Consider the following 26,291-nt stretch of genomic DNA (forward strand, 5'->3'; position numbering starts at 1 on the left):
CCTCATACACGTCTTTTGAATTGCCCCAAAAGTTCACGTTCAACAAGGAATGGAAATGATTTTGAAATACAACTTCTGCTAATTACTATCACTTTTTCAATACAGATATCTGGCAAATCTGCTCAAATTCTAAAATAAGTTTCAAAATTTCCCAAGTACATACAGTACTAACAGTGTAAACGGTTTATTCTTGCTCAGAAGAACAATTTATATGTCCTTCCAAAGGACTACAAACAACAAAATTACATGTGCTAAGTGTTTTAAATTGCTTTAATATGATATACTACCACCTCTAACTGTGTGGGTAGTATGCACCTGGAAGGTACTCAAATACTTTCTGAATCAAAGAAAAAAAAAACATTAAAACATCTCAAAAATGGGAATAGCCTAAGGATAATGTCCAACAGGTATCAAGAATTTAAAATACTGTCAGTATTTCCTATTACTAATATTTAGGTAAATGTGAATCCTGACATTCTAAAATTGGAAATCACTCTTCTCCCCCCTTCATCGCTCTTTGCCCAGAAGACTGATTTACAAAGTCAGTCAATCACTTTCCCTAAAGAATCACGTTAGATGCCATGAATCACTAAGCACTGACATTTTATTAGTCCATGTCCACTTGTTAAGGCCTGTTCACAGTGCCATTAGTCATCATTATAAGTTTGAAAGGAAATGAATTTTCAAAATCTGCGGTCATGCAACACCAGGTATTAGCTTTAGAATGATGACAGGCATTTGAAGGAATTACCACATAATGAGAACATACGCTACCAAAAAGCACTTCCCTTATAATGCTAGACTTGCTCATGTCAAGGGACTGAGGGGCCACCGCTAAGCCAAAATCATAGCCAACAAGCGACTAGTCTTTCATAACTCAAAAAGACATCTATCCACGGAATGAAATGTTTAGGCCTTTTTCAAGAATACAACGAGAAAAATCAGCGTCCCATATTTTATAGGTAAGAATCACTAAGATGTTTATTAAACAAATAGCTCCCCAGGCCTCCTCCCCCTCTGAGGTTTCAGATCCAGTGGGTCTGTGGTGGGGCCTGGCAATCTATATTTTTTTAATAAGAACCTCAGATGATTCTTATCAGGGAAGTTTGGCAAATACAGGGATAAAATGTCTGACATGTCACGGTAAGATTCTTCATCTTCTCGAAGGTACTCATTCCTTTTTCCTTCAGAAAGGAGGTAGGCAGCAAAATACTTAGCAAATGGGTTTTTATAATCATAAGACAAATCTAAACTTATCAGTCCCATTCAAGAGGAGATTTTTACCCAAAAGTGGGTGAAAAAAGGGTACAGGTTGGATAGAGTTTTTTCAGCGGAAATGTGCAGAAGGAGACCAACGAATTAAAGGCCCATTCACGTAGGATTGGTTAAGTTTATTTTTGCTTAATGGCAACATTGAACTTTGCTCCTTCATTTGGGAAGACAGGATTAAGCTCCTCACCCTTTCTCACTTTACGAAAATCACTGAAAAGGATTTAAAGACAAATTCTATTTCATTTGTATCTGAATTCCATTACGTTTTGTCTGCCAGCTAAGAAGGCCATATTCCTATGAAACTGAATAAAATTAATTAAATTAGATTTGATATTCAGTCACAGAGCAGGAAAGGTCACCAAGAGGCTTTAAGCAAATGGTCTCGCTCTTCATCCATTTCATCTCTTCCAATGATTCTGTACCCTCCCAGCATTATTTATTCATGCTGCTCCCAGAAGAAAACGCTTATGATTAACTACTACGGCCCTGCATTTTCTGAGCTGCCCTTTTGATTTCCCTCTGCATCTGTGCATGTATCAGAATATAATCAGTTATACAAGATTCAGCTTTAAAATAAGATATTTCAATTTGAAATCATAACTCATTTGCATTTCAGGAGTAGGTGTGGTCGCCAGCATCAATTCCAGGTGAGCTGAGGTAGGATTTTAACGTAACCAGCATAAATATCTCCAGTAGGGCAGTGGTCATGTGGCTAAGTAGAATTTACATGATCTGTTTTTATTCTAATTGTTGAAAAATCCTAATGGACAACTAATTTCTCCCATAATGATTCAGACTTTTTCTCTCTATTTAGAGAGTAGCAGTTCCCCATATCTTGAATTTAAAATACCTTTAGTCCTTCCTATATGTAGGTTTGGCAGATTGAGAAAATTTTGCTTCGACATCAACATCTCTGTTTGATTACAAAACTGCTGAGGTTAGGAGTAAGTACTGCCGAAGAGAGAGGAAAACATTAGCCCCAACCACCGCTCCACTGTGTAGTGTTGGGAGGGGGCGAGGGAGCTTTGTAGTAGCATTGGTCTCTTTCTCCAAAGAGAACTGTGTGAAGGTATGAAACAAACAAACAAAAAAATCCCTTACATTGGACAGTGCATCATGCTTCCCAAAGCATTTTCACTTAATTTAATTTGATATGCAACAAGCATACAAAACCTGAGACAATGCTTCAGAATGTAAAAACAAAGGGAAACAAAGACAGCTGGATCATCTGAGCCTTCCAAAGCCCCTTGGCTTTTACAATTCAACAGATTTTCCATCCTGGTAACTAGAAGGTTAAATTACAGGACACCTTTATGGATTAGGCACCTGGTTTGGCAAATTATAAATAAATATATTTGTAAGGCCACCTGTGATTCTTTATTTACCTCCTCCAGGTTGACAAAGAATTCATTTTTAAAATTCAGTTCTGGGGCACCTGGGTGGTTCAGTCGGTTAAGCATCTGACTTCGGCTCAGGTCATGATCTCACAGTTCATGATCTCACAGTTCATGAGTTCGAGCCCTGCGTCGGGCTCTGTACTGACAGCTCAGAGCCTGGAGCCTGTTTCAGATTCTACGTCTCCCTCTCTCTGCCCCTCCCCCACTCATGCTCTGTCTCTCAGTCTCTCAAAAATAAATAAATGTTAAAAAAAAATTAAAATCTCAGTCTTGTTCTTTCTTAGTTTTATTATGATTCAAGGACCACTCCATGTACCATCCTGATACCCACTATTTAATAAATTATTGGCAGTGGTTTCATGATCTCAGTCATACTGCACAACAGGTAACAATAAAGCAGTAAGGTTATTACCATTTATAACCATTTATAACAGACAAACTTTAGCATGCTGAAGGCAGAAGAATAAGCTATTACCAGCAATTTTCACTGGTAAACGCGGTCCTAAGTAGTTAGATATCAAAGATTGTTATTAGATAATGAACTTGGCATCACTATTGGAAAACATTTTCCAATGCTAAGAATATTAAAGATCTTACCTATATATAAATTGGATCTGAATTCCACATTGTGGTCTCTCACTGCCATATCTTGTGCTTCTAAGAGAATCTTAAACAAAGAAAAGACACGCATTCATATGGCTGACCCTGAACTAAAACGGAACTAAGTTTCTCATTTCTTGTTGTTATCTCTATAATATGACTGCTAATCACATGCCTCTGTTTTATAGTCTATTTTAAAAAGAGAACATTAAATGATAACAGTACTAAGGAAAAGGGATACATTGAGCTTTCCTTCCTCAGACAAGAATTGCAAATTCAAGCAACACAGTCCATCCTGCTAAATTTAAAGTAGAATGTATGAGATGCAAAGGAGGAAATGGCAGCATTGGTAACAGTATCCTTGGTAATGAACACTATTATGTCTTTGAGTCAAGAGACTTGTCAAAAAGTTCAAGAAGCTTAAGAGCTAAATCTTATTGAAAATTCTCAAACTTTGGATCCAAAATAACCATTAAACAACATCAGACAAGTAGAGAAAATCATACTTGAAAATTTTAAGAATTATTAAATTTATATTCTGTAGATTTTTGAATTAAGTTAACCTCCTCCAGAACCCATTTTTAAAAATAGGACAATTGTCAAAAATAGCAGAAACCAATCTTTTACTCACTTAGAGAATATAATAAAAAGCTGAGTACACAAAAGATACTTAGTAATTGCATTCTGAACTGAATTAAATATAGGCATTACAATGGAACCTTTTAAAAGTCTGAATCCATCAATCTCAACTACTGAACTACTAAACTAAAAAGATCTGGCTCTAAATGAGATTTAACTGAAATATAGAAAATAATGCTGATATCCCCAGATGTCCTCATCGCAGCTTTTTGAAATAGGAACACCATGTATCCACATCGAAGAAGGTAGAAAGTAGAGTGTTATGGTTTGAGGGAGAAACGGATAGTGGGTGCTGCAGAAGGAGGGAGCTCTGGTCGCAGAGAAGGGCAAGAGAGAGAGGAGCACACGGGGGAACACACTAGAATGCTTCCCCATAGCCAATAGTTTGGAAAACGAGAGGTGCTAAATTTTGTGAGTTCTTGAAACCAGTGGGACTTAAAGCCTGGACTTTTAAAGGCCAGCAGCCTTGGCTAGAAAAGAACCCCAGAGGGCACCACATTGCTCCTGGAAAGAAGGCAGGCAAACAACCCGGTGACCCACATCATGGAAACAGCTATCTAAAGAGAGCCTGGGGCACACAGTAGGGAGACTATTGCTCTTCTCAGAGCATGTCCCTGAGAGGCAACATTCACAGAGATGCCTCTCTGGGAACAAGGCAGCTAGCTGGCACCATTTCCCTCCCAGTCCCCCAGCATAAACACAGAGCCACCTGATGGAAGCAGCTCAGTGCCAACAATGGCTGCCTAACTTACTGCCAAACCCCAATCCCCTGTGCTTTTGTGGGACTGTCCTTCTCAGCCACACTTGCCTTGGTCCCAGCCTGAAAGGCTCCTCCCCCATGAGACCAGCACAAACCCCTGCCCACATCACGTCTCCTGAGAGAGTTCTGCAAGTCCTCAGTTCTGGTGGAGTTGGTATCAGGTCTCAGGTCTCATTTCACAAGCAGACCAGAGCACATCTAGTTAAAACTCACCACATTCAGACCAGGGACAAAACACTGCCCATAACAAGCAAGGAGGGCCTCTGCAGACGACTGGCCTGAAGGATAGAGCAGCCAAAACACAGTGGAGCACATGGAGCACACACCAGAGACACTCACTGAAGCACCAGGCCCTGGACACTACTTGACCTCTTCTTCACAAGGCCATTACTTTCAGGAGTAGGAGACAGACTGACTACTTTGTGTTTTTGTTGCTGTTGTTTTAGAGAGAGAGCACAAGAGTGGATGTGTGGGGGAGAGGGACAAAGGGAGAAAATCTTTTTTTTTTTTTTTTAATGTTTATTTATTTTTGAGAGAGGGAGAGGGTGAGCAGGGTAAGGGCAGAGAGAAAGAGGAGAGAGAGAATCCCAAGCAGGCTCCACACTGTCAGCACACAGCCCGATGCAGGGCTCAAACTCACAAACAGTGAGATCATGACTTGAGCCCAAATCAAGAGTTGGATATTTAATCGACTGAGCCACCCAGGTGTCCCAGGAAGAGAATCTTAAGCAGGCTCGGTACAGAGCCTGATGCAGGGTTCAATCCCACAACCCTGGGATTTGACCTGAGCCGAAATCAAGAGTCAGACGCTCAACCAACTGAGCCACCCAGATACCCCATAACTGGCTTTTCTAACAGAGCGAAGGCAGGGACTTAGACAAAATGCCAAGACAGAGGAATTTATCCCAAATGGAACAAGATAAGGCCGCAGCCAGAGATCTAAATGAAACAGATATAACATGCCTGATGGAGAATTTAAATCAACAATCATAAGAAAATTCACTGGGTTTCAGAAAAGAACAGAAAACATCAGTGAGACCCTTACTACAGTGATAAGAGTTAAAAAAAAAAAAAAAGAATCAGAGTTGAAGAATCAATAAACAAGACTAGAAACATGCTTGAAGCAATGAACAGAGGCTGGAAGAAGCAGAGGAACGAATTAATGACCTAGAAGACAAAATAATGGAAAACAATGAAGCTGACCTAGAACACAAAATAATGGAAAATAATGAAGCTGAACGAAACACGAGAACAGACTTATGGAACTCAGTGACTCCATCAAACATAATAACATTCATATTATAGGAGTCTGACAAGAAGAGAGAGAAAAGGGGAGAAAAATTATTTCAAGACACAATAGTGGAAAATTTCCTTAATCTGGAAGGAGACAAACATCCAGATCCAGAAGGCACAGAGAATTCCCATCAAAATCAACAAAAGCAAGCCAACATCAAGATACAATATAATTAAATCTGCAAAACATAGTGATAAATAAAAACATCTTAAAAGCAACAAGACAAAAGAAGTCCTTAATTTACAAGACAAATGCAAACTGGTACAGCCACTCTGGAAAACAGTATGAAGGTTCCTCAAAAAATTAAAAAGAGAGATACCTTATGAGCCAGAAATTGTACTACTAAGTATACATCCAAAGGATACAAAAATGCTGATTCAAAGGAACACATGCACCCCAGTGTTTATAGCAGCGCTATCAACAATAGCCAAATTATGGAAACAGCCCAAATATCCATCAACTGATGAATGGATAAAGAAGATGTGGTGTGTGTGTGTGTGTGTGTGTATATACACACACACGTGTGCACGTGTGTGTGCACAATGGAATACTATTCAGCAGTCAAAAAGAATGAAGTCTTGCCATTTGCAACAATGTGGATAGAGCAAGAGTGTATTATGCTAGGTGAAATACATCAGGCGGAAAAGACAAATACCATATGATTTCATTCATGTGGAGTTTAAGAAACAACAGACGAACAATGGGAAGGGAAGGAAAAATAAGATAAAATCAGAGAAGGAGGCAAACCATAAGAGACTCTTAAATACAGAGAAAAAACTGGGGGTTGCTAGAGGGGAGGTGGTGGGGGAGACGGGCTAAATGGGTGATGGGCATTAAGGAAGGTACTTGCTGGGATGAGCACTGGGTGTTATATGTAAGTGATGAATCAATCACTGGGTTCTATTCCTGAAACCAATACTACACTGTATGCTAACTAACATGAACTAAAAAAAAAAAAAAAAAATTCTTTCTCCCTCTGCCCCCTCCCCCACTCGTGTGTGTGCTCTCTCTAAAAAATATAAACAAATAAATATGGGGCACCTGGGTGGCTCATTCAGTTAAGCATCCAACTTTGGCTCAGGTCATGATCCTATGGTTCATGGGAGCAGCAGCCCGGAGCCTGCTTCGGATTCTATGTATCCCTCTCTCTGCCCCTCCCATGCCCACGCTCTTTCTCTCTCTCAAAAATAAACACTAAAAAAATTTTATAAAAAAACATAAATAAATAAACAAGGAATTCCCATCCTTACTTGTTTTTTTTTTTGGGGGGGGGGTAGAGAGGAGGTTTTGTTTTTGAAGGAGAGAGCGTTAGCATGAGCAGGAGAGAGGGGCAGAACAATAAAAAATCTTAAGCAGGCTCCACACTCAGCACAGAGCCTGATGCAGGGCTCGATCCCAGGACCCTGGGATCATGATCTGAGCCAAAAGCAAGAGTCAGACACTCAACCAACTGAGCCACCCAGGCACCCCTGTCCTTAACTTGTTTAATAGAAAACCCCAAGAAACAAAAACCAAAAATACAATCTTGTATGTATGCTGCCTATAAGAGATTCATTTTAGACCTAAAGACACCTGCAGATTGAAAGTGAGGGGGTGGATAGGGAGCCAGGGTGGCTCAGTCATTTAAGTGTCTGACTTTGGCTCAGGTCATGATCTCACAGTTCATGGTTTCGAGCCCTGCGTCAGGCTCTGTGCTGACAGCTCAGAGCCTGGAGCCTGCTTCAGATTCTGTGTTTCCCTCTCTCTCTGCCTCTCCCCCTCTCGCACTCTGGCTCTCTCTCTCTCTCTCTCTCTCTCTCTCTCTCTCTCTCTCAAAAATAGACATTAAAAAAAAATTAAATAAAAAAGAAAGTGAGGGGGTGGAGAAACATTCATCACACAAATGGATGCCAAAAGAAAGGTGGGTACTATACTTATGTTGGACAAACTAGCCTTTAAAACAAAGATTGTAAAAAGAGACAAAGAAGGGCATTATATAATCATAAAGGGGATAATCCAACAAGAAGATATAACAATTGTAAATATTTATGCACCCAACATGCAAGCACCCAAATATATAACAACAATTAACAACAAACATAAAAGGGCGTGCCTAGGTGGTTCAGTCAGTTAAGCATCTGACTCTTGATTTCAGCTCAGGTCATGATCTTGCAGTTCACGAGACTGAGCCCCACATCGGGCTCTGCGCTGACAGCACAGAGTCAGCTTGGGGATTCTCCCTCTCCCTCTCCCTCTGCCCCTCCCCTGCTTGTGCATTCTTCCTCTCTCTCAAAATAAATAAATAGGAAAAAAAAAAAAACCATAAAGGAACTAATTCATAATAACACAACAATACTACGGTCATGGGGTTCCTGGGTGGCTCAGTCGGTTAAGCATCTGACTCTTGGTTTCAGCTCAGGTCATGATCTCATGGTCGTGGGATCAAGCCCTATATCAAGCTCCAAACTGAGCAGGGAGCCTGCTTGGGATTCTCTCTCTCCCTTTCTCTCTGGCCCTCACATATGTGTGCTAATAATAAATAAATTTTTAAAAAACATTTTTTAAAATATACTAGGGGACTTTAATACCTCAGACTTTAACATCTGTCAATGGACAGATCGTCTGAACAGAAAATCAACAAGGAAACAGTGGCTTTGAATGACACACTGGACCAGATGTACTTAACATATATTTAGGCCATTCCATTCTAAAACAGCAGAATACACATTATTTTCAAGTGTACATGGGACATTCTCCAAAACTGATCACATATTAGGTCACAAAACAGACTTCAACAAAAACAAAAAGACTGAAATCATACCATGCCTCGTTTCTAAAGACCATAACACTATGAAACTAGAAGTCAAACCGCAAGAAAAAAATCTTGAAGACCACAAATACATGAAGGATAAACAACATGTTGCTAAACAATGAATGGATCAACCAGGAAATCAAAGAAGAAATTAAAAAACACATGGAAACAAATGAAAATGAAAACACAACAGTCCAAAACCTTTGGGATGCAGCAAAAGCAGTCCTACAAGGGAAGTATATAGCAATACAGGTCTACCTCAAGAAGCAAAATAAATCGCAAATAAACAACCTAATCTTACACCTAAAGGAGCTAGAAAGAGAACAAACGAAGCCTAAAGCCAGCAGATGGAAGGAAATAATAAAGATTAAAGCAGAAATAAATGATAAATGATACAGAAACTAAAAAAACAATAGAACAGATCAATGAAACCAGGAGCTGGTTCAAATACCATTAGCCCATTTGTACATACTGATTCAGCTACAGTCAGAACTGGAAAGGTCTTTAGAAATCATTAAGCAATTCCACCCAGTTTACAAATAAGAAAAATGGAACCAGACAGGTTAAATGTTATGCCCATCATCATGATAGAATCTGTCACAGAAAAGATTAGACTCCAAGTCTCCTGGGTCCCAGGCCAGTGCTCTTTCCACCCAATTAATTATAAAATCATAAGCTCTCAATTGTGGAAATGACAAAAAAAAAAAAAAAGTCGTCTAAAAAAATCTATCAAGCCCCAAATCATTAAAAGAAAGATTTATCATTTCAGGGGCACCTGGGTGACTCAGTCAGTTAAGCATCTGACTTCAGCTCAGGTCATGATCTCACTATTCGTGGGTTTGAGCCCTGCATCAGGCTCTGTGCTAACAGCTCAGAGCCTGAAGCCCACTTCAGATTCTGTGTCTCTGTCTCTCTCTGCCCCTCCTCTGCTCTCACTAGCTCTCTCTCTCTCTCTCTCTCTCTCTCTCAAATATAAATATAAATGTTAAAAAAAATTTTTAATAAATAAAAGAAAGATTTATCACTTCATAGACAGTAAAAAAATGAATAAATGGTGCAAATAAAAGCATCTCCAGGAAAAAACAAAAAACAAAAAACTTAGAGCATACAACATTCCTAAGGTATAAGGACATCAATAAAACTGAGTGCCCTGAATCTGTATTATATGAACTATGCATTTACACCAGAGAATTCAGGACTGAGGTTGAGCTTACTAATACCAGCAGACAGCTATGCATTCCCTCCCCACAAATTTTAGTTTACCTCTTTAATTATCTGGGCCCCTTTTTTGTCACTGAATTCCAATTGAGCCAAAGCCTGGTCAATGGACATTCCTCGTATCTAGAATTAAAGGGTAACAGGCAAGAGAAGATAAACAAATTTGTTTAAAAAGTCAATGTTCTCTTTTCAATGAAAAGTAAACCCTTTTACATAACACAAATAACTCTAACTAGTAGCTAACTAGTTATATGTCAATTATATCTCAGTAAAACTAGGGGGCATTTAAAAAAAATAAAAATAAAAACAGCTAACTAAATGCAGGCAAAGAAGAAAAGGTATTTGAGAAGGGATGCCATCCTCTTTAAGTCAAAATCAAAGTTAGGGGCACCTCGATGGCTCAGTTGGTTGAGCATCTGGCTCTTGGTTTCAGCTCAGGTCATGATCTCATGGCTCCTGAGTTTGAGCCCCACATCAGGCTCTGGGCTGATAGTGCGGAGGCTGCTTGGAATTCTCTCTCCCTCTCTCTCTGCCCCTCCCCTGCTCTCTCTCTCTCTCTCTCTCTCTCTCTGAACATAAAACATTTAAAAAAATTTTTTTTTAACATTTTTATTTATTTTTGAGAGATAGAGACGGAACACGAGTGGGGAAGGGGCAGAGAGAGAGGGAGACACAGAATCTGAAGCAGGCTCCAGGCTCTGAGCTGTTAGCACAGAGCCTGATGTGGGGCTCGAACCCACAGGGCATGAGATCATGACCTCATCCGAAGTTGGACGTTTAAACGACTGAGTCACCCAGGCACCCCATAAAAACTTAAAAAAAAATTATTAAAAGAATCAAACTTAAACATTTTAACCATAAAACTTAGGTTATAAATGTTTCAGTAATATTAAGAGAGCAGATGTGAGAGAGAGATCACAGAGTAGCAAGGACCACACTAAGCATTAAAGGCATCTCCCTCTCCTACAGGGTAAATATATTATATGTATATCTAGGGCTTTGCCTTCTTTTATACATAAATTTCATTCTCCAGAGAAAAATCTTAAACAGCAATAGTTTTGAAATAGGTTGAATCAACTTTTAAGATAAATAAGCTTGCCTCCTGGATCCTCTTAGGGTATAGCCAGATTCCTGATGCCTTTTTGTAAATATCTATGTATCCAACATGATTTAGTTTCTCAGAAGAAAGGTAAAAATTAAGCAAAATCACTCATTTGTGCAATCATTTGTGGATTACTTACGACTGTCTGAACATGTAATTATATTTCTCACTTTTTGGAGAAATCAGGGCAAATTTTTTTCAATTCTTCAAATCCTGGTAGAAAATTTTTAGTTTCTTTATAGTCATTTTAGCTTACCAATTTTGCCAAATACCACATCTTGTCTTTGCTGTATTTTATTTGCCTTCGACAATGGTAGATTTCCTTGCAAACAGGGAAAAGAAAAAAAAAAGTTAGCAAACTGATCAAAATAACAATAACATACACTGTTAATAAAGCTTTCACTTTTTATGCCTAATGAAAATACTGCCACAGGAAATAAAAACATTATTAAGAATTTGGAGATTATTTTTCCCTATACTAAAGTTATATTTTTCCAAATTATCACTATGTTAAAAGGATTATTAAGGCAGAAATAGAACTACAACCTGGCTACTTTGTGCCATATTTGCAACATTTCTATCCAGAGAAATAGTAAAAGATTTCGTTTTGATATAAAATAATAACTTTCAAAATTTATTTTGAAAACACTTAGCTGGCTGGCTAAAAAGAACAAAAGAAAAGGTACAACAAGACCAAAGTTTCCTTTTTTCCTCAGTGAGGAGAATAATGGTGAAATGGACAAAAAAAACCTGTTTTCATAGGACATTCTTGTTATTTGGTAAGAGCACAGGATCTAGAATCAGACTACCTGGATTTGACTTCTACTTCTACCATCTACTAGCTATAGAATCCAAGCTATTTAACCTCTCTGTACCTCCAAGTTTCCTCTTTAAAATGAAGATCACAGCACCAACCCCATGAAAATATAGTAAGAATTAAATAAAATAATCTATGTAAAGGAAGCATTCTACAGTGCCTCAGCACATGGTCAGATCTTTATTATCTTCTATTTATGGTGGTAGCTATATCCCATTTAATTTTTTTTACTCAATCATCCATTACACAATTTACAGTTCACAAAGTACTTTCCAAGGCCATTATTTCATTTGCTCTCACTCTAATTTTATTTTCATAAAGTAAAAATCAGAACAATCAAGTGACTAATCCAAGACCACAAAGCTTGTAAGAGACAAAGCTGGAAGTCAAAGTGCCATCCGGGGAAGTATATGAAATGCCTAAATACAATGTCTAGCAGGTGTATCTTTAAAGTTCCCCTATGACTGTAAAACCTACATTCCTTCCACCATATTACACCATATTGTCCCTTTAAAAAAATTAGAAACCATTTGTCAAGGTAAACAATAACAAGGAAACCTCAGAACTTTCTAACATTCTGACTCCTGCTGGAAATTTTCAAATGCCTTAGAAACAGCAGTTTTCTCAAGTCGCCATCTTTTAATATGGAGCAGATTTCATTTCAGTTACAATAGAAGCTGACAGGCTGAAAACTGTAGCAATAGCCTAATTACGTTTTCAGCAATAAAGTGTCCTGGGGAGCACTGGAGGGGAAAGAAGAACTGTCATGACTGATAATATTCATCTGCAAAAATTAATACACTCAGTAAAATCTTTGATATAGAAACCCTTCAATTCTTGGTTTCCCATGGTGGGCTATCTCCTAACCTGAATTGTATGTGATTGTCTTCCAATTTTGTAAAAAAGATACTGTACTCCTGGAAGGGGCATGGGGAAAAAAAAGGAATGACGTATTTACAAAAGAAAAAAAAAAAAGAAGAAGAAAGTTATTCAATCATGCTCTCTGAAAACTAAAAAGCTCAGCATTTACTTTAGGCAGATGCAATGTCTCAGTGCATTTTCTAAAGATAAACCAGACAAACCTATCATAGCAAATACATAAAGTGGCAAAGTTGAAGGTCACAAGATCAAGTTAGAGGTCATTATTAACCAACCTCTATAGTAAATTAGATAAAGTTAACTGAAATGAGGTTACTGAAAAAAAGTTACTGAAATGAGGTAAAAGTCTAAATTATGAAATGTCTACCTTGATAACTTTTAAAGAAGTTAACTTGTTTTAAAATGCACATAATAACTCAAATGATAAAAACGTAGCACCTAATAAAAGTCCAAACTAGAGCTTTATGGGATCCATATAATGACTTGTAAGTATGACTTATTCTCAGTATGTCAATTAATCCATAAATTTAAAATGTTTCCGGGGCGCCTGGGTGACTCAGTCGGTTGAGTGTCCAACTTCAGCTCAGGTCACCATCTCACAGTTTGTGAGTTCGAGCCCCACATCAGGCTCTGTGCTGACAGCTCAGAGCCTGGAGCCTGCTTCGGATTCCGTGTCTCCCTCTCTCTCTGCCCCTCCCCCGCTCATGCTCTGTCTGTCTCTCTCTCTCTCAAAAATAAACATTAAAAAATAAATAAAATAAAAAATAAAAAAAATGTCTCCTATGGAAATGGTTGTCGAAACAGTTTTGATACAGTCTCACTGCATTTTTAACTTATTTAACATAGTTTTCTTCAAAGGTATTGCAAAAGTAAACTCAAGACCAAATTAACAAGATATGACTATTATGAAGAAAGCCATTTAATTTCTCTCTGGCTCATTTTCTGTACCATGTGAAGCCATATGTTGGATAAAGTCTACACAGGAATCTCTATTATTTGGAAATTGGTGTTAGCTAAATTAGGAAAATAGCCTTAAAAATAAGAGGAATGGCCTAAAAAAAGCCTAAATTGATGATATTCATTTTAACTTACTGCTATAGGATTTACTCACTATGGATCCACTATTATTTAACTGCATATTTCAATGCTGAAGATCAGAATGAGTTAAAATTGTAAATATTATCTGACCCCCTTTTAAACTAGGGATAAAACTAATTTTTAAGATGTTTGCAGTTAGCAGATTGACAAGTAAAAGGTCACACGGCACAAAATCATAGTATAAGAGCTATGTGGCTAGATGTGCAAATTATTCCATTATTAAGCTAGGTATTTAATGAAGGACATCAATATTTCAGTCATAACAGGTATAAATGATGCACCAATGTCGATTTACCAAATACTATTTAAACTCAGAAAATGTTAAGGTATTTTCTAAGAGTCCTAGTTTGTTCCCAAAAGGATTACTCACTCAAAATCTGTGATCTCAACTGTTTACTACTTGAATTTTGCCACTTCAGATATATCCTAAAGTGCATTTGTTTTAGTATCCTAAAAGATTACTACTACAAAATACACAATTTTACTTTTAGATTTTGAACCTGACAAATGCTATGATTTCTTTCTCAATTAATATCTAAGTTCAAAGAGCTCAAGTAAGAAGAAAGCTCATTAACAATAGGAAATTATTTATGATATTTGTACACATATGTAACTTTTTCTAAATTTTGGTTAATTACAAAATGGAATCAATACTTAACAGCATAGATTCTGTCACAAATCTAACTTTTAAGTTCTGATGCCAAGATAAAACATGAAAGATAGAAAGTTATTTGTTTAGAGGTGCCTGCGTGGCTCAGTTGGTTAAGCATCCAATTTTGGCTCAAGTCATGATCTCATTGGGTTCAAGCCCCTCATAGGGCTCACTGCTGTCAGCACAGAGCCGCTTCAGATCCTCTGTCCCCGTCTCTTTGCCCCTCTCCCGCTTACACATGCACTCTCTCTCTCAAAAAGAAACATTAAAAAAAATTAAGGGTGCCTGGGTGGCTCAGTTGCTTATGCATCTGACTTAGGCTCAGGTCATAACCTCACGGTGAGTTCAAGCCCTGCATGGGGTTCTGTGCTGTCATGACAGCTCAGAGCCTGGAGCCTGCTTCAGATTCTGTGTCTCCCTCTCTCTCTGCCCTTCTCCCATTCGCACTCTGTCTCTCTGTCTCTCTCTCAAAATAAATAAACATTAAAAAAAATTTTTAATTAAAAAAAAATTTTTTTTAAGTTATTTGTTTAAACTATTAGCATCTCTTTTTCCTATTTCCCAATGTGGGAGCTCTTTAAATTAATAAATTAACTCCCTAAATAAGAAAAAAAAAAAAGAAAGAAAACCTAATACTGTACTAATTCAGACCAATACTTAGCAACTAAATCCTAATGAAATGCATGCTGTCAAATTCATATAAAAATTAAGCAAATGAAGGGAGCCTGGGTGGCTCGGTCGGTGAAGCGAGTCTTCTATCTCAGACTAGACAACTCACCAGCAGTTTGGAGAGGGTAAAAGAATTCTGAGCAACTAAAGATAAAACTCAGTATCTCTGAAAGGAATCCAGTGATTAAATTTAAACTTTAATTCAAAAGTCTGTGAATTACAAACACACAGAAAATCACAACTTAATGCGTCTATGTCCAAATTTAAAACACTAGAAAACCATATATATATGATTTAAATATGGTCAATGGTTCAAGTCATCCTTTCCAACTCCTCATGCTCCATTACTAAGAATACATTAGCAAGCCTCCTAAGAGTAAAAAATCTATCAGGATGCCTCAAGCTATTAGCTTACTTTCAGAATTAAGGCCCCCATACAGAAGGTAAAGTCAAGGCAAACAAGTAAACAAAACAACCTTTTAACAATACCAAGGAGGTAAATCTAGAACATTTTCTGTATCAATCAAATGATCATGCAAATTGCCATATGCTTTTTCCCTTTCCTCACATGGAACAGTAACTCATTGCTAGCCACCTAAGAGTAAGAGCTCGTCATCAAAATTAAGAGATTATTTCTAGCCACAAACTTACTGCTGGTCGCCGAGGTTCACCAGGCAATTGTGGAGGATAAACAATTTTATTCTTCTTTTCCCATTTTCGAGATACGTCCAGAGATGCAGTTGTGTGGATATGTGACTGGGGTAAAACGTTGTGAGATGAAAGAAGTCTGTAAAACAAGACACACTTAGAATCTTTTCCAGAGCTTAGGTATCTTCTGAACCACATTAGCTCCATTTTGATCAAAACTATTTAGTATCACAAGTGGAAACACTCTAGATGTATTCATTAACAGAGAACAACTTTACATAAAATATCACAACGAGTCAGTTTACTGAAAGCTAAAAGTAAACAGTTATGTGGCACCGGTAGCTTGGTCAGTTGAGCATCCGACTCTTGATTTCAGCTCAGGTTGTGTTCCCAGAGTTGTGGGATCAAACGCCAAGTCTGGCTCCATGCTGAGAGCCCTGTCCCTCTCCCCCCCTAAATTTAAAATTAAATTTTAGTTTCTCTGTCTTTAAAATTTTAAAAACAAAAAGTAAAAAGTTAAAGATTAGCATAAGTCAAACAGTAAACAGATATTAACCCATGATCTCTTGCCCTGACTGGCCAAAAAATATTGACTCTCTAATATAAGCCAGTTCAGTTCTAAAACAGACTTAAAGAAGACACGGGGCACCTGGGTGGCACAGTTGGTTAAGCGTCTGACTTTGGCTCAGGTCATCATCTTGTGGTCCGTGAGTTCAAGCCCCACATCAGGCTCTCTGTGGTCAGCACATAGCCAGCTTCAGATCCTGTCTCCCTCTCTCTGCCCCTCTCACTTCATGCTCATTCATTCGCACTCCTCTCTCTCTCTCTCTCTCTCAAAAATAAATGAACGTTTTAAAAAACAAGGAAGATACATTGGATCCCTGACCTGCTCTGTAGAATTAGTCAACTTTGCCGAGGAGGCAAGACAAACTGCATCATTTTGTAATCCCTAAGAACTTAATAAAGGTGGCATTATGTACCTCTTGATGAAAGAACACACTACCCACCACCCATGAAGTAATTTTTCTGCAAAAAACAAACCTGAATTAATTGGGCTTCTAGATTCAATACAGGAAATACAAAGAGAGGAAACATGTTAAACAATACGAGGGATGTGCTCAGCAAAATCCAAGCTGTACAAACTACAAGACAGCCTATTTTCCTCAACAAATAAATTACAAGGGGAAAAAGAAAGAGCTGAAAAAAAGACCTACTAATTAAGAGACTTAAGAGCAATATCAATTAATTTCAATGTGTAGATTATGACAATTTTAAAAGTATAACAGTGATTTAACCATTGGAAATCTGAATATTAACTGGATATTTGATGCTTTTTAGTGAGATATATAGTGAAATATTCATGGATTAAATAATATAGTGTCTGGGATTTGTCTCAAAATATGATGGGAAAGAGTAGGGAACATAGTAGGGAACAAAACAAGATTGGCCATGAGTAAGTTATTGAAGTTGGGTGATGAGTTTAAGAGGGTTCATCATATTATCTATTTTTGTATCTCTGGGGATATCCAAATAACACACAAACTTGGTGTTTCCATGCTATGCAGAATACAGAGTCTAAAATCCCAGCAAGACACACAAGGCCTTTTATAATCTAACCCCAACCTTGCCATCTTGGCTCATTCACCTTTTGGCCTGGCCACACAGATGTTCATTGTTCCCTGAACAAACCACATACTTTCATGTCTTTATGCTTTTGATCATATTGTTTTTTCCTCAATCATTATCTCCTGAATGAAATGTTTGTCCGGTTTTAAACTCCAGCTCAAATGTCACCTCATTGCGAGCTATCACGTGATCCCTTCTCCCAACCATTCTCCCCACTGTCTTTTGTTTCTATTTATTTTTGAAAGACAGAGAGAGAGAGAGAGAGAGAGAGAGAGAGAGGGAGGCAGAGAGAGAGACAGAGACAGGCTCCATGCTCTAAGCAGGCTCCATGCTGTCAGCACAGCACTCAACATGAGACTTGAACCCATGAACTGTGAGACCATGACCCGAGCCAAAATCAAGAGTCAGACACTTGGCCACCCAGGCGCCCCCTCCCCACTATGTTAGTACTCTGTTCTTGAAGAGACTGGGAGGAAAACAGACTGAGTCGCTACCAGGAATACACGGGGACAACCTGACGGGCCATAGGTGCGTGACTGCAAACTGGGAGAGATAAAATGAATGGAAGGGAGGGATCCCCTTCTGTGGACAAAGGGAAGAGAAAGAGCGGCTGGGGAAGCATAGGACTGTATCTGGACAAGAGAAAAACCTCAGAGCAGCATGGAGAAAGATCCAATCTCCAACTGCGGGGCTTTCTCTGGACTGGGGCTGGCTGCCCTGTTGGTGCACCTGGGGAGGAGGGGAGACAGCCCCAGGCTCGGTGCCTAGGTCGGGGGCGCAGTCCACAGAAGAAAGTGATTCCCTCCCTGGAGTGCTGCGGGACAGGAGAAAGCCAGCAGGGACCACAGATCTGGCGGCATGGAGAGGCGCTTCCCCAGTACCAGGGCGCACAGAGCGGGAGTTTGAATCCCAGCCAAGCGCGGGGCACAGGAGTCGGCAGAGCAGGGCAAACCACCTCGCCTGCGCCTGCGGCACAGTGAGGACGGCTCGAACAAAGTGATTTGGGACACCGGGTCCATGGAGGAGAGACTGGGGGGTTGCCATTTTTCACCCCACCACCACCAAGGCAGGGCCTCAGGGATCCAATCTCGGGCCCACAGTGGAGGCAAGAACCGTGTACACCAAACCACGCCCCTCCGTGCTGGGTAACTGCGCATCTACCGGAGCGGGATGGACACTGAGGAACCAGAGGGACCCCCTCCTCCTGACCAGCGCTGCTGCATCGCCTGGATTAACTCTCAGACAATTCTTGTTATATAGATATATTCTTCCTTCCTTTTCTCCTTCTTATCTCTTCCCTCCTCTAGTCTGGTCACTCTGGTTGTTGGTTTGTATAAACAGACATATTTAACCCATTCTCTTGACACATGGATCACCTCCTTCTTTCCTTTCTCTCTCTCTCTGGAATAATCAAGCTGTATAGTTTCACTGTCTGGGTAATTTTATCTGCTTTTTCCCCTGCCTCCTTCTTTATTTTCCTTTCTCTCTCTCTGGATTAAGCTGTTTAGTCTCTTTACCTAATCAATGTTTATTCCCCTCCCCCCCACCCAGTCCCTGTCATTTCTCTCTTTGTATGTGATCTTCCATGGGCACCACCTCCACCCTGTTCTTTACTTACAGCTGGTGTTTCTGGTTTTTTGCTTTTGGGTTGTTTTTTTTTTCTTTTTTCTTTCTTTCTTTTTTTTTTAATTTGTGTGCTTGTGTGTTTTTTGTTTTCTGTTTGTTTATCTGTTTGTTTTCCTTTCCAGGGATACTTCAAGGCACAAATCAAAGCACACCTGGTGGAGGGCCCAAAACATCACTACAAGTAGGGGAAAAAAATAACCAAAGTGACAACAACAGAGAGCAAGTAACAGTCTCCAAAACACATCCTGAAGGGCCAGGCCCTGGACAGTATATGACCCCCTTTAATATAGCAGTGCTCACAGGTGCAGAGCACATAACAAACTTTTAGAACACACAAAGGACAGAAAACTAACCAAAATGACCAAACAGAAGAATTCTCCTCAAAAGAAATTCCAGGAAGAAATGACAGCTAAAGAATTGATCAAAACAGATATAAGCAATATAACTGAACAAGAATTTTAGAATAACAGTCATAAGATTAATCACTGGGCTTGAAAAAAAGCATAGAAGACAGCAGAGAATCTACTGCTGCAGAGATCAAGGAACTAAAAAACAGTCATGATGAATTAAAAAGTGCTATAAATGAGGTGCAAAATAAAATGGAGGCAACCAAAGTGCAGATTGAAGAGGCAGAGGGGAGAATAGGTGAATCAAAAAATAAAATTATGGAAAAAGAGGAAGCTGACAAAAAGAGAGATAAAAAAAATCCTGGATCATGAAGGGAGAATTAGAGAACTAAGTGATTCCAGCAAAGAGAACAATATCTGTATCATAGGAATTCCAGATGAAGAAAAGAGAGAGAAAGGGGCTGAAGGTGTACTTGAACAAATCATAGCTGAGAACTTCACCAATCTGGGGAAGGAAACAGACATTGAAATCCAAGAGGCACAGAGAACTCCCTTCAGATTTAACTTGAATCAATCTTCTGCACGACATATCACAGTGAAACTAGCAAAATACAAGAATAAAGAGAGAATTCTGAAAGCAGCTAGGGGTAAACGAGCCTTAACATATAAAGGTAGACACATAAGGGTAGTAGCAGAGCTATCCACTGAAACTTGGCAGGCCAGAAAGGAATGGCAGGAAATCTTCAATGTGATGAACAGGAAAAATATGCAGCCAAGAATCCTTTATCCAGCAAGCCTGTCATTCAGAATAGAAGAAAGATAAAGGTTTTCCCAAACAAACAAAAACTGAAGGAATTCATCACCACTAAACCAGCCCTACAAGAGATCCTAAGGGGGACCAGACACATCACCGCAAACATGAAACCTACAGACATAACAATGACTCTAAACCCATATCTTTCAATAATAACACTGAATATAAATGGACTAAATGCTCCAACCAAAAGACATAGGGTATCAGAATGGATAAAAAAACAAGACCCATCTATTTTCTGTCTACAAGAGACTCATTTTAGACCTTAGAACACCTTCAGATTGAAAGTGAGGGGATGGGGAACTATCTATCATGCTACTGAAAGTCAAAAGGAAGCTGGAGTAACCATACTCATATCAGACAAACTAGACTTAAAATTAAAGGCTGTAACAAGAGATGAAGAAGGGCATTATATAATAATTATGGGGTCTATCCATCAGAAGAGCTAACAATTATAAATGTCTATGCACCGAATTCAGAAGCACCCAAATATATAAAACAATTAATCACAAACATAAGCAATCTTATTGGTAAGAATGTGGTAATTGCAGGGGACTTTAATACTCTACTTACAACAATGGACAGATCATCTAGACAGAAAATCAGTAAAGAAACAATGGCCCTGAATGATACACTGGACCAGATGGACTTGACATATATTTAGACTTCTACGTCCTACAGCAGCAGAATATACTTTCTTCTCAAGTGCACATGGAACATTCCCCAAGATAGATCACATACTGGGTCACAAAACAGCCCTCAATATATATAAAAGAATTGAAATCATACCATGCACACTTTCAGATCACAATGCTACAAAACTTGAAATCAACCACAGGAGAAAGTGTGCAAAACCTCCAAATGCATGGAGGTTAAAGAATATCCTACTAAAGAACAAATGGGTCAACCAGGCAATTAAGGAAGAAATTAAAAAATATATGGAAACAAATGAAAATGAAAACACAACAATCCAAACCCTTTGGGATGCAGCAAAGGCAGTCCTAAGAGGAAAATACACTGCAATCCAGGCCTATCTCAAGAAACAAGAAAAATCCCAAATACAAAATCTAACAGCATACCTAAAGGAACTAGAAGCAGAACAGCAAAGAAACCCCAAACCCAATAGAAGAAGAGAAATAATAAAGATCAAAGCATAAATAAAAAATATAGAATCATAAAACAGTAGAATAGATCAATGAAACTAAGAGTTGGTTTTTTGAAAAAATAAACAAAATTGATAAACCTCTAGCCAGGCTTCTCAAAAAGAAAAGAGAGACGATCCAAATAGATAAAAATCACAAATGAAAATGGATTTATTAAAACCAATCCCTCAGAATTACCAGGGAATACTATGAAAATTATATACCAACAAACTGGACAACCTGGAAAAAATGGACAAATTCCTAAACACCCACACATTTCCCAAATTCAAATGGGAAGAAATAGAAAATTTGAACAGACCTGTAACTAGTGAAGAAATTGAATCTGTTATCAAAAATCTCCCAGCAAATAAGAGTCCTGGACCAGACGGCTTCCCTGGGGAATTCTACCAGCCATTTAAAGGAGAGTTAATACCTATCCTTCTCAAGCTGTTCCAAAAAATAGAGAAGGAAAACTTCCAGACTCATTCTATGAAGCCAGCATTACTTTGATTCCCAAACCAGACAGAGACCCAACAAAAAAGGAGAACTACAGGCCAATATCCCTGATGAATATGGATGCAAAAATTCGCAAAAAGATACTAGCGAATCCAATTCAACAGCATATAAAAGTACTCTCCTCTTGCCAACCATGCAACAGTGAGTTAGTACTATGGTACTGTAAGTTGGCTACAGAAGAATGAGTTCCTATAGTAAGTGTACAGATTTGAGCATTCTGAGGGCAAGTATAACATCTTCCGTATTCTAGCACTAAGGACAATATCTGGCACATGGATACTAAGCAAATCTTTAACCCAGACTTAAATATTCAAAGTTATTGTAAAGTGGCAGATTTTCACACAATTTATGCAATTGGATGATATATTTAGCCAAGTCTTTTAGTTTTTAAATCATTCGGACTAAAGAATTTAAAAAACCTATTCTCCTACTGGCTCATTTTTCCTATTCTACCTCAAATTCACCATGTTACATCCCAATATTAAGATCAGTACAATCTGGGGCACCTGAGTGGCTCAGTCAGTTAAGTGTCCGACTTTGGCTCAGGTCATAATCTCACAGTTCATGAGTTTGAGCCCCACATTGGGCTCTGGGCTGGCAGCATGGAGCCTGGAGCCTACTTCGGATTCTGTGTCTCATTCTCTCTGCCCCTCCCCCATTCACACTCTGTTTCTCTCTTTCTCTCTCAAAAATAAACATTAAAAAAGAAAAAACGATCAATACTATCTAAATACTTGACTAAACCTTTGCCATCCACATATAGGCTCCACTATTTTAAGTGAAAAGTACAAAATTAGGAGACATGATGCTAGAGGGCAGAATTTCCAAAAAAAGAAAAAAAAAGCAAAACCATAAGCAAAGTAATGAGGGCAGAGACTATGGAGGCAAGTAAACCTGAGTCTAAATCCCAACTTTAATACAAGGTAAATGAACTTAGGAAAGTCACATAACTTTCTCGAGCTCAGTTTCCTCATCAGTAGATGGAGTAATAACAGTAATTACCTCATAGGCTTCTTAAGGAGCTCAAATAAGATATTTTAAGTAAAATACTTAACCTGACACTTAAAAGGGCTCAATAAAATTGATGTTATTACTTTCAGAATGAGAATAATACCCACTTCATTCTGTTGATGGTGGATAATTAATATACTGTACCCTACAGCATCTAGCACATAATAAACACTGATGGCTAGTTTTATTTTATTTTCTCTAATTTTTTTTATTAAAAAAATTTTTTTTAATATTTATTTATTTTTGAGAGAGACAGAGAGAGAATGCAAGTGGGTTAGGGGCAGAGAGAGAGGGAGACACAGAATCCCAAGCAGGCTCCAGGCTCTGAGCTGTCAGCACAGAGCCCGACATGGGGCTCGAACTCACAGGCCATGAGATCATGACCTGGGCCAAAGTCGGACGTTCAACCGACTGAGCCACCCAGGCGCCCTTAATTTTATTTTATTTATTTTGAGATAGACAATGTGTGTGCCAGTGGAGGAGGGGCAATGAGAGAGGGAGAGAGAGAGAATCCCAAGCAGGCTCTGCACTGTCAGCACAGAGTCCAACACAGGGCTCAAACTCACAAATCATGAGATCATGACCTGAGCCAAAATCAGACACTTAACCGACTGAGCCAGCCAGGCATTCCTAGTATTAATTTTAAATAAGGCCCTCTGAACAGTTCATCTCTCCTAGTCTCCAGAAAAAATGAACACTGTGAACTGTAAACTTTATTATCACACAATTCCAAACCTTCTCACATTTGGAATCATGACCCTTTGCTTGAAGCTATAATTCATGGGTACACTAACTTTATCCACTCTTTGGTCCTCAGCTTCTTTATGAAAAGAGGAATTGGAGTGTATCATCTCTAGGGTCTCTCTGAACCTTAATTCTATCTCAAATCTCATTGTTGACAGCAGGATTACAGAAACACAAGCCTCTTGGCTTCTATTTAATTCTTCTTCTGTGAAACCATTACACTAACCAGTCTTAAAGAATGCTTGAGGGTGAGGCCCATGCCTTCTGTATACATCATATCTAACACAGTGTCTTGTACTCAAATCAATACACATTTAGTGAATTACATATGGTGCTTAATAAATTAAACACATTATGAATCAACAATGACAAAGCTTTCTGAATACCTACAATACTTTCAGGGTTCAGATGGTTCATAAAACGAACTACCAGGAAAATACTAAACAATTGTAATCAAATTAAATTAAATTAAATTATTATTCCAAGCAGAGTACTTAATTCAGAAGTGTATTAAAACAAAAGTTCTTACACGCCCTCTCCTGGTCAACTATTGGAATTAAAGCAGAAAATGAAGCAATCATGGGGTAAATAGAAAATATGTAATTCAAAACTTAACTATGTAATTCAAAACTTACAACTTTTGAGACCTTTTTGTGTAACAAATACTGCAAAGAGTCACTAGAGAAAGCGGATTCAAGAAAAGGAAATTTGTGGAATTAACAAATGATAACATGAGCTATTGCTAGAATCCATTTCCTTCTATAAAACTGTTTTCCAACAAACATTAAATTTTAGGTCCGCCTAGCAATCTAGTTTATTGCTAGCATTCTAAAAAATCAAAGCAAGTTAAAACCTTAACAAAAAAAACAAAAAAAAAACAAAAAAAAACACTGAAAGGCATCCAAGATCAACTTTTATCATTTTGAAGTTCAAGGACCATTACTGATATTTACAACATCCTCACATTTACTGGGAAGCCCAAATCCCTTTAGCTTCACTGCACCTCTGTAAATTGGATGAAGGAAGGTAGGCATGAACCAAGTCTCCAGAATGCCTGTACACACAAGCACACACACAGGTGCCCACAGTCTGGTGAGACTGCCAGAGCTCAAACGGAAAGTGGGTGGTATACTGGAACCAGCATATGAATTTCCTTACTCCTGTTACTCTGGTGTCTTCTATCTACCAATACTTAAGGATACTTAAGGACTATCACTTTTCAAATTCTTCCCACAGTCATCAGACATTGAAGAGTGGCAGATACAAAGCAAATTTTAGGATTAAGAATTCAGATAAAACAAGATCTCAAAGTTTCTAAAGTCACAATTTCAGAAATTATACTTCCTATGTATTACTCAAAATTCATCTTGAAATCTAGTGCAAGGTATACCCAAATCCCAAGTGAAGATATGACTGGCCTCTGGCTCGATCTTGAGATTACTATATGCAGGTTATTAAATGCATCAAGGTGAAAAATTCTTTGTTCCAAAATTACTTCTGTTAACACCGTTAATCCCACACTTGAAACTGAATAAAAGGACATCCTCCATCTTGTCTCAATTAGCATCTAAAATAAATGGCTGAAGTGATATGTATATTGTCATAATTCAATATAATTTCATTTGGTTAAAGTCAAGGATAATCACACAAGGAAACAAGAGTTCAGCAAGCAAACAAAATTCCAGGAACTTTGGACCATGGTAAACTCAGAAGTTTCTCAACCACTGCAATATTGATACTTGGGGCCAGATCATTCTATGTTGTGGGGGCTATCCTGTGCCTTGTAGGATGCTTAGTAGGATCCCTCAACTCTAGCCACTCTAGTAGCACCCCTGGCCTGAGTTGGGACAACGAAAAATGTCTCCAGATATTGCCAAATGTCCTAGGGGGCTGGAGGTGGGGGTAGGGGCAAAAATTGACCCCTGCTGCAAGTTTTTGCAGACTAGGGAGCATGACTTCTCTGTTCCAAAAGGTTTCTGTTATTATGCCATACACATGTGGATGATTAATAAGCCAGATTTTCTCACTATGTAAACCAAGAAGGACCAAATGCCTAAATTCCACATTCCTTTTTGTTAAGTTTATTTACTTATTTACTTGTTTTTATTTTAAAAATTTTTTAACTTTTTTTTAAAGGTTTATTTATTTTTGAGAGATAGAGGGCAAGTGGGGGAGGGGAACAGAGAGAGGGAGACACAGAATCAATCCAAAGCAGTCTCCAGGCTCGGAGCTGTCAGCACAGAGCTCAACGTGGGGCTAGAACCTATGAAGCATGAGATCATGACCTGAGCCGAAGTTGGCTGCCCAACCGACTGAGCCACCAAGCGCCCCAGTTTATTTATTTTTGAGAGAGATCTGTAAATGCTGGCTGCCTCAGGAATCAATCCTTGTACTCTTGTAATTTCTACTTCACTCTATGGTGAAGTCAACCAGTCTCATGGCTTTAAACACTCTTCATGCACTGATGACTCCTGAATTGACATCCTTTCCCTGAATTCCAAACTCATATATATTCAATTGCCTACTTTCATCTACACTTGAAAGCTTACTGGATGTTACAAATTTAATAAGCCTCAAACTGAACTTGTGATATTCTCCCCAAAATCTGCTCCTCTGATAGCTTGCTCCC

At 38.6% G+C, this 26,291-nt stretch overlaps 1 protein-coding gene across 1 annotated transcript in view; it reads right to left on the reverse strand.

Annotated features, from left to right (window-relative positions):
* Positions 1-26,291, reverse strand: part of MRPL22 (mitochondrial ribosomal protein L22) — a 35,108-nt gene that overhangs the window by 3,037 nt on the left and 5,780 nt on the right. Inside the window, exons 3-6 of the mRNA XM_007077577.3 lie at positions 15,840-15,975; positions 11,330-11,395; positions 10,017-10,094; positions 3,267-3,336 (exon numbers count right to left, since the gene is read on the reverse strand). Of these exons, the coding sequence (XP_007077639.1) occupies positions 3,267-3,336; positions 10,017-10,094; positions 11,330-11,395; positions 15,840-15,975 (350 nt within the window). The remainder of the gene's footprint in view (positions 1-3,266; positions 3,337-10,016; positions 10,095-11,329; positions 11,396-15,839; positions 15,976-26,291) is intronic.

This window comes from Panthera tigris, chromosome A1, assembly GCF_018350195.1.
Source record: "Panthera tigris isolate Pti1 chromosome A1, P.tigris_Pti1_mat1.1, whole genome shotgun sequence".
Taxonomy (NCBI): domain Eukaryota; kingdom Metazoa; phylum Chordata; class Mammalia; order Carnivora; family Felidae; genus Panthera; species Panthera tigris.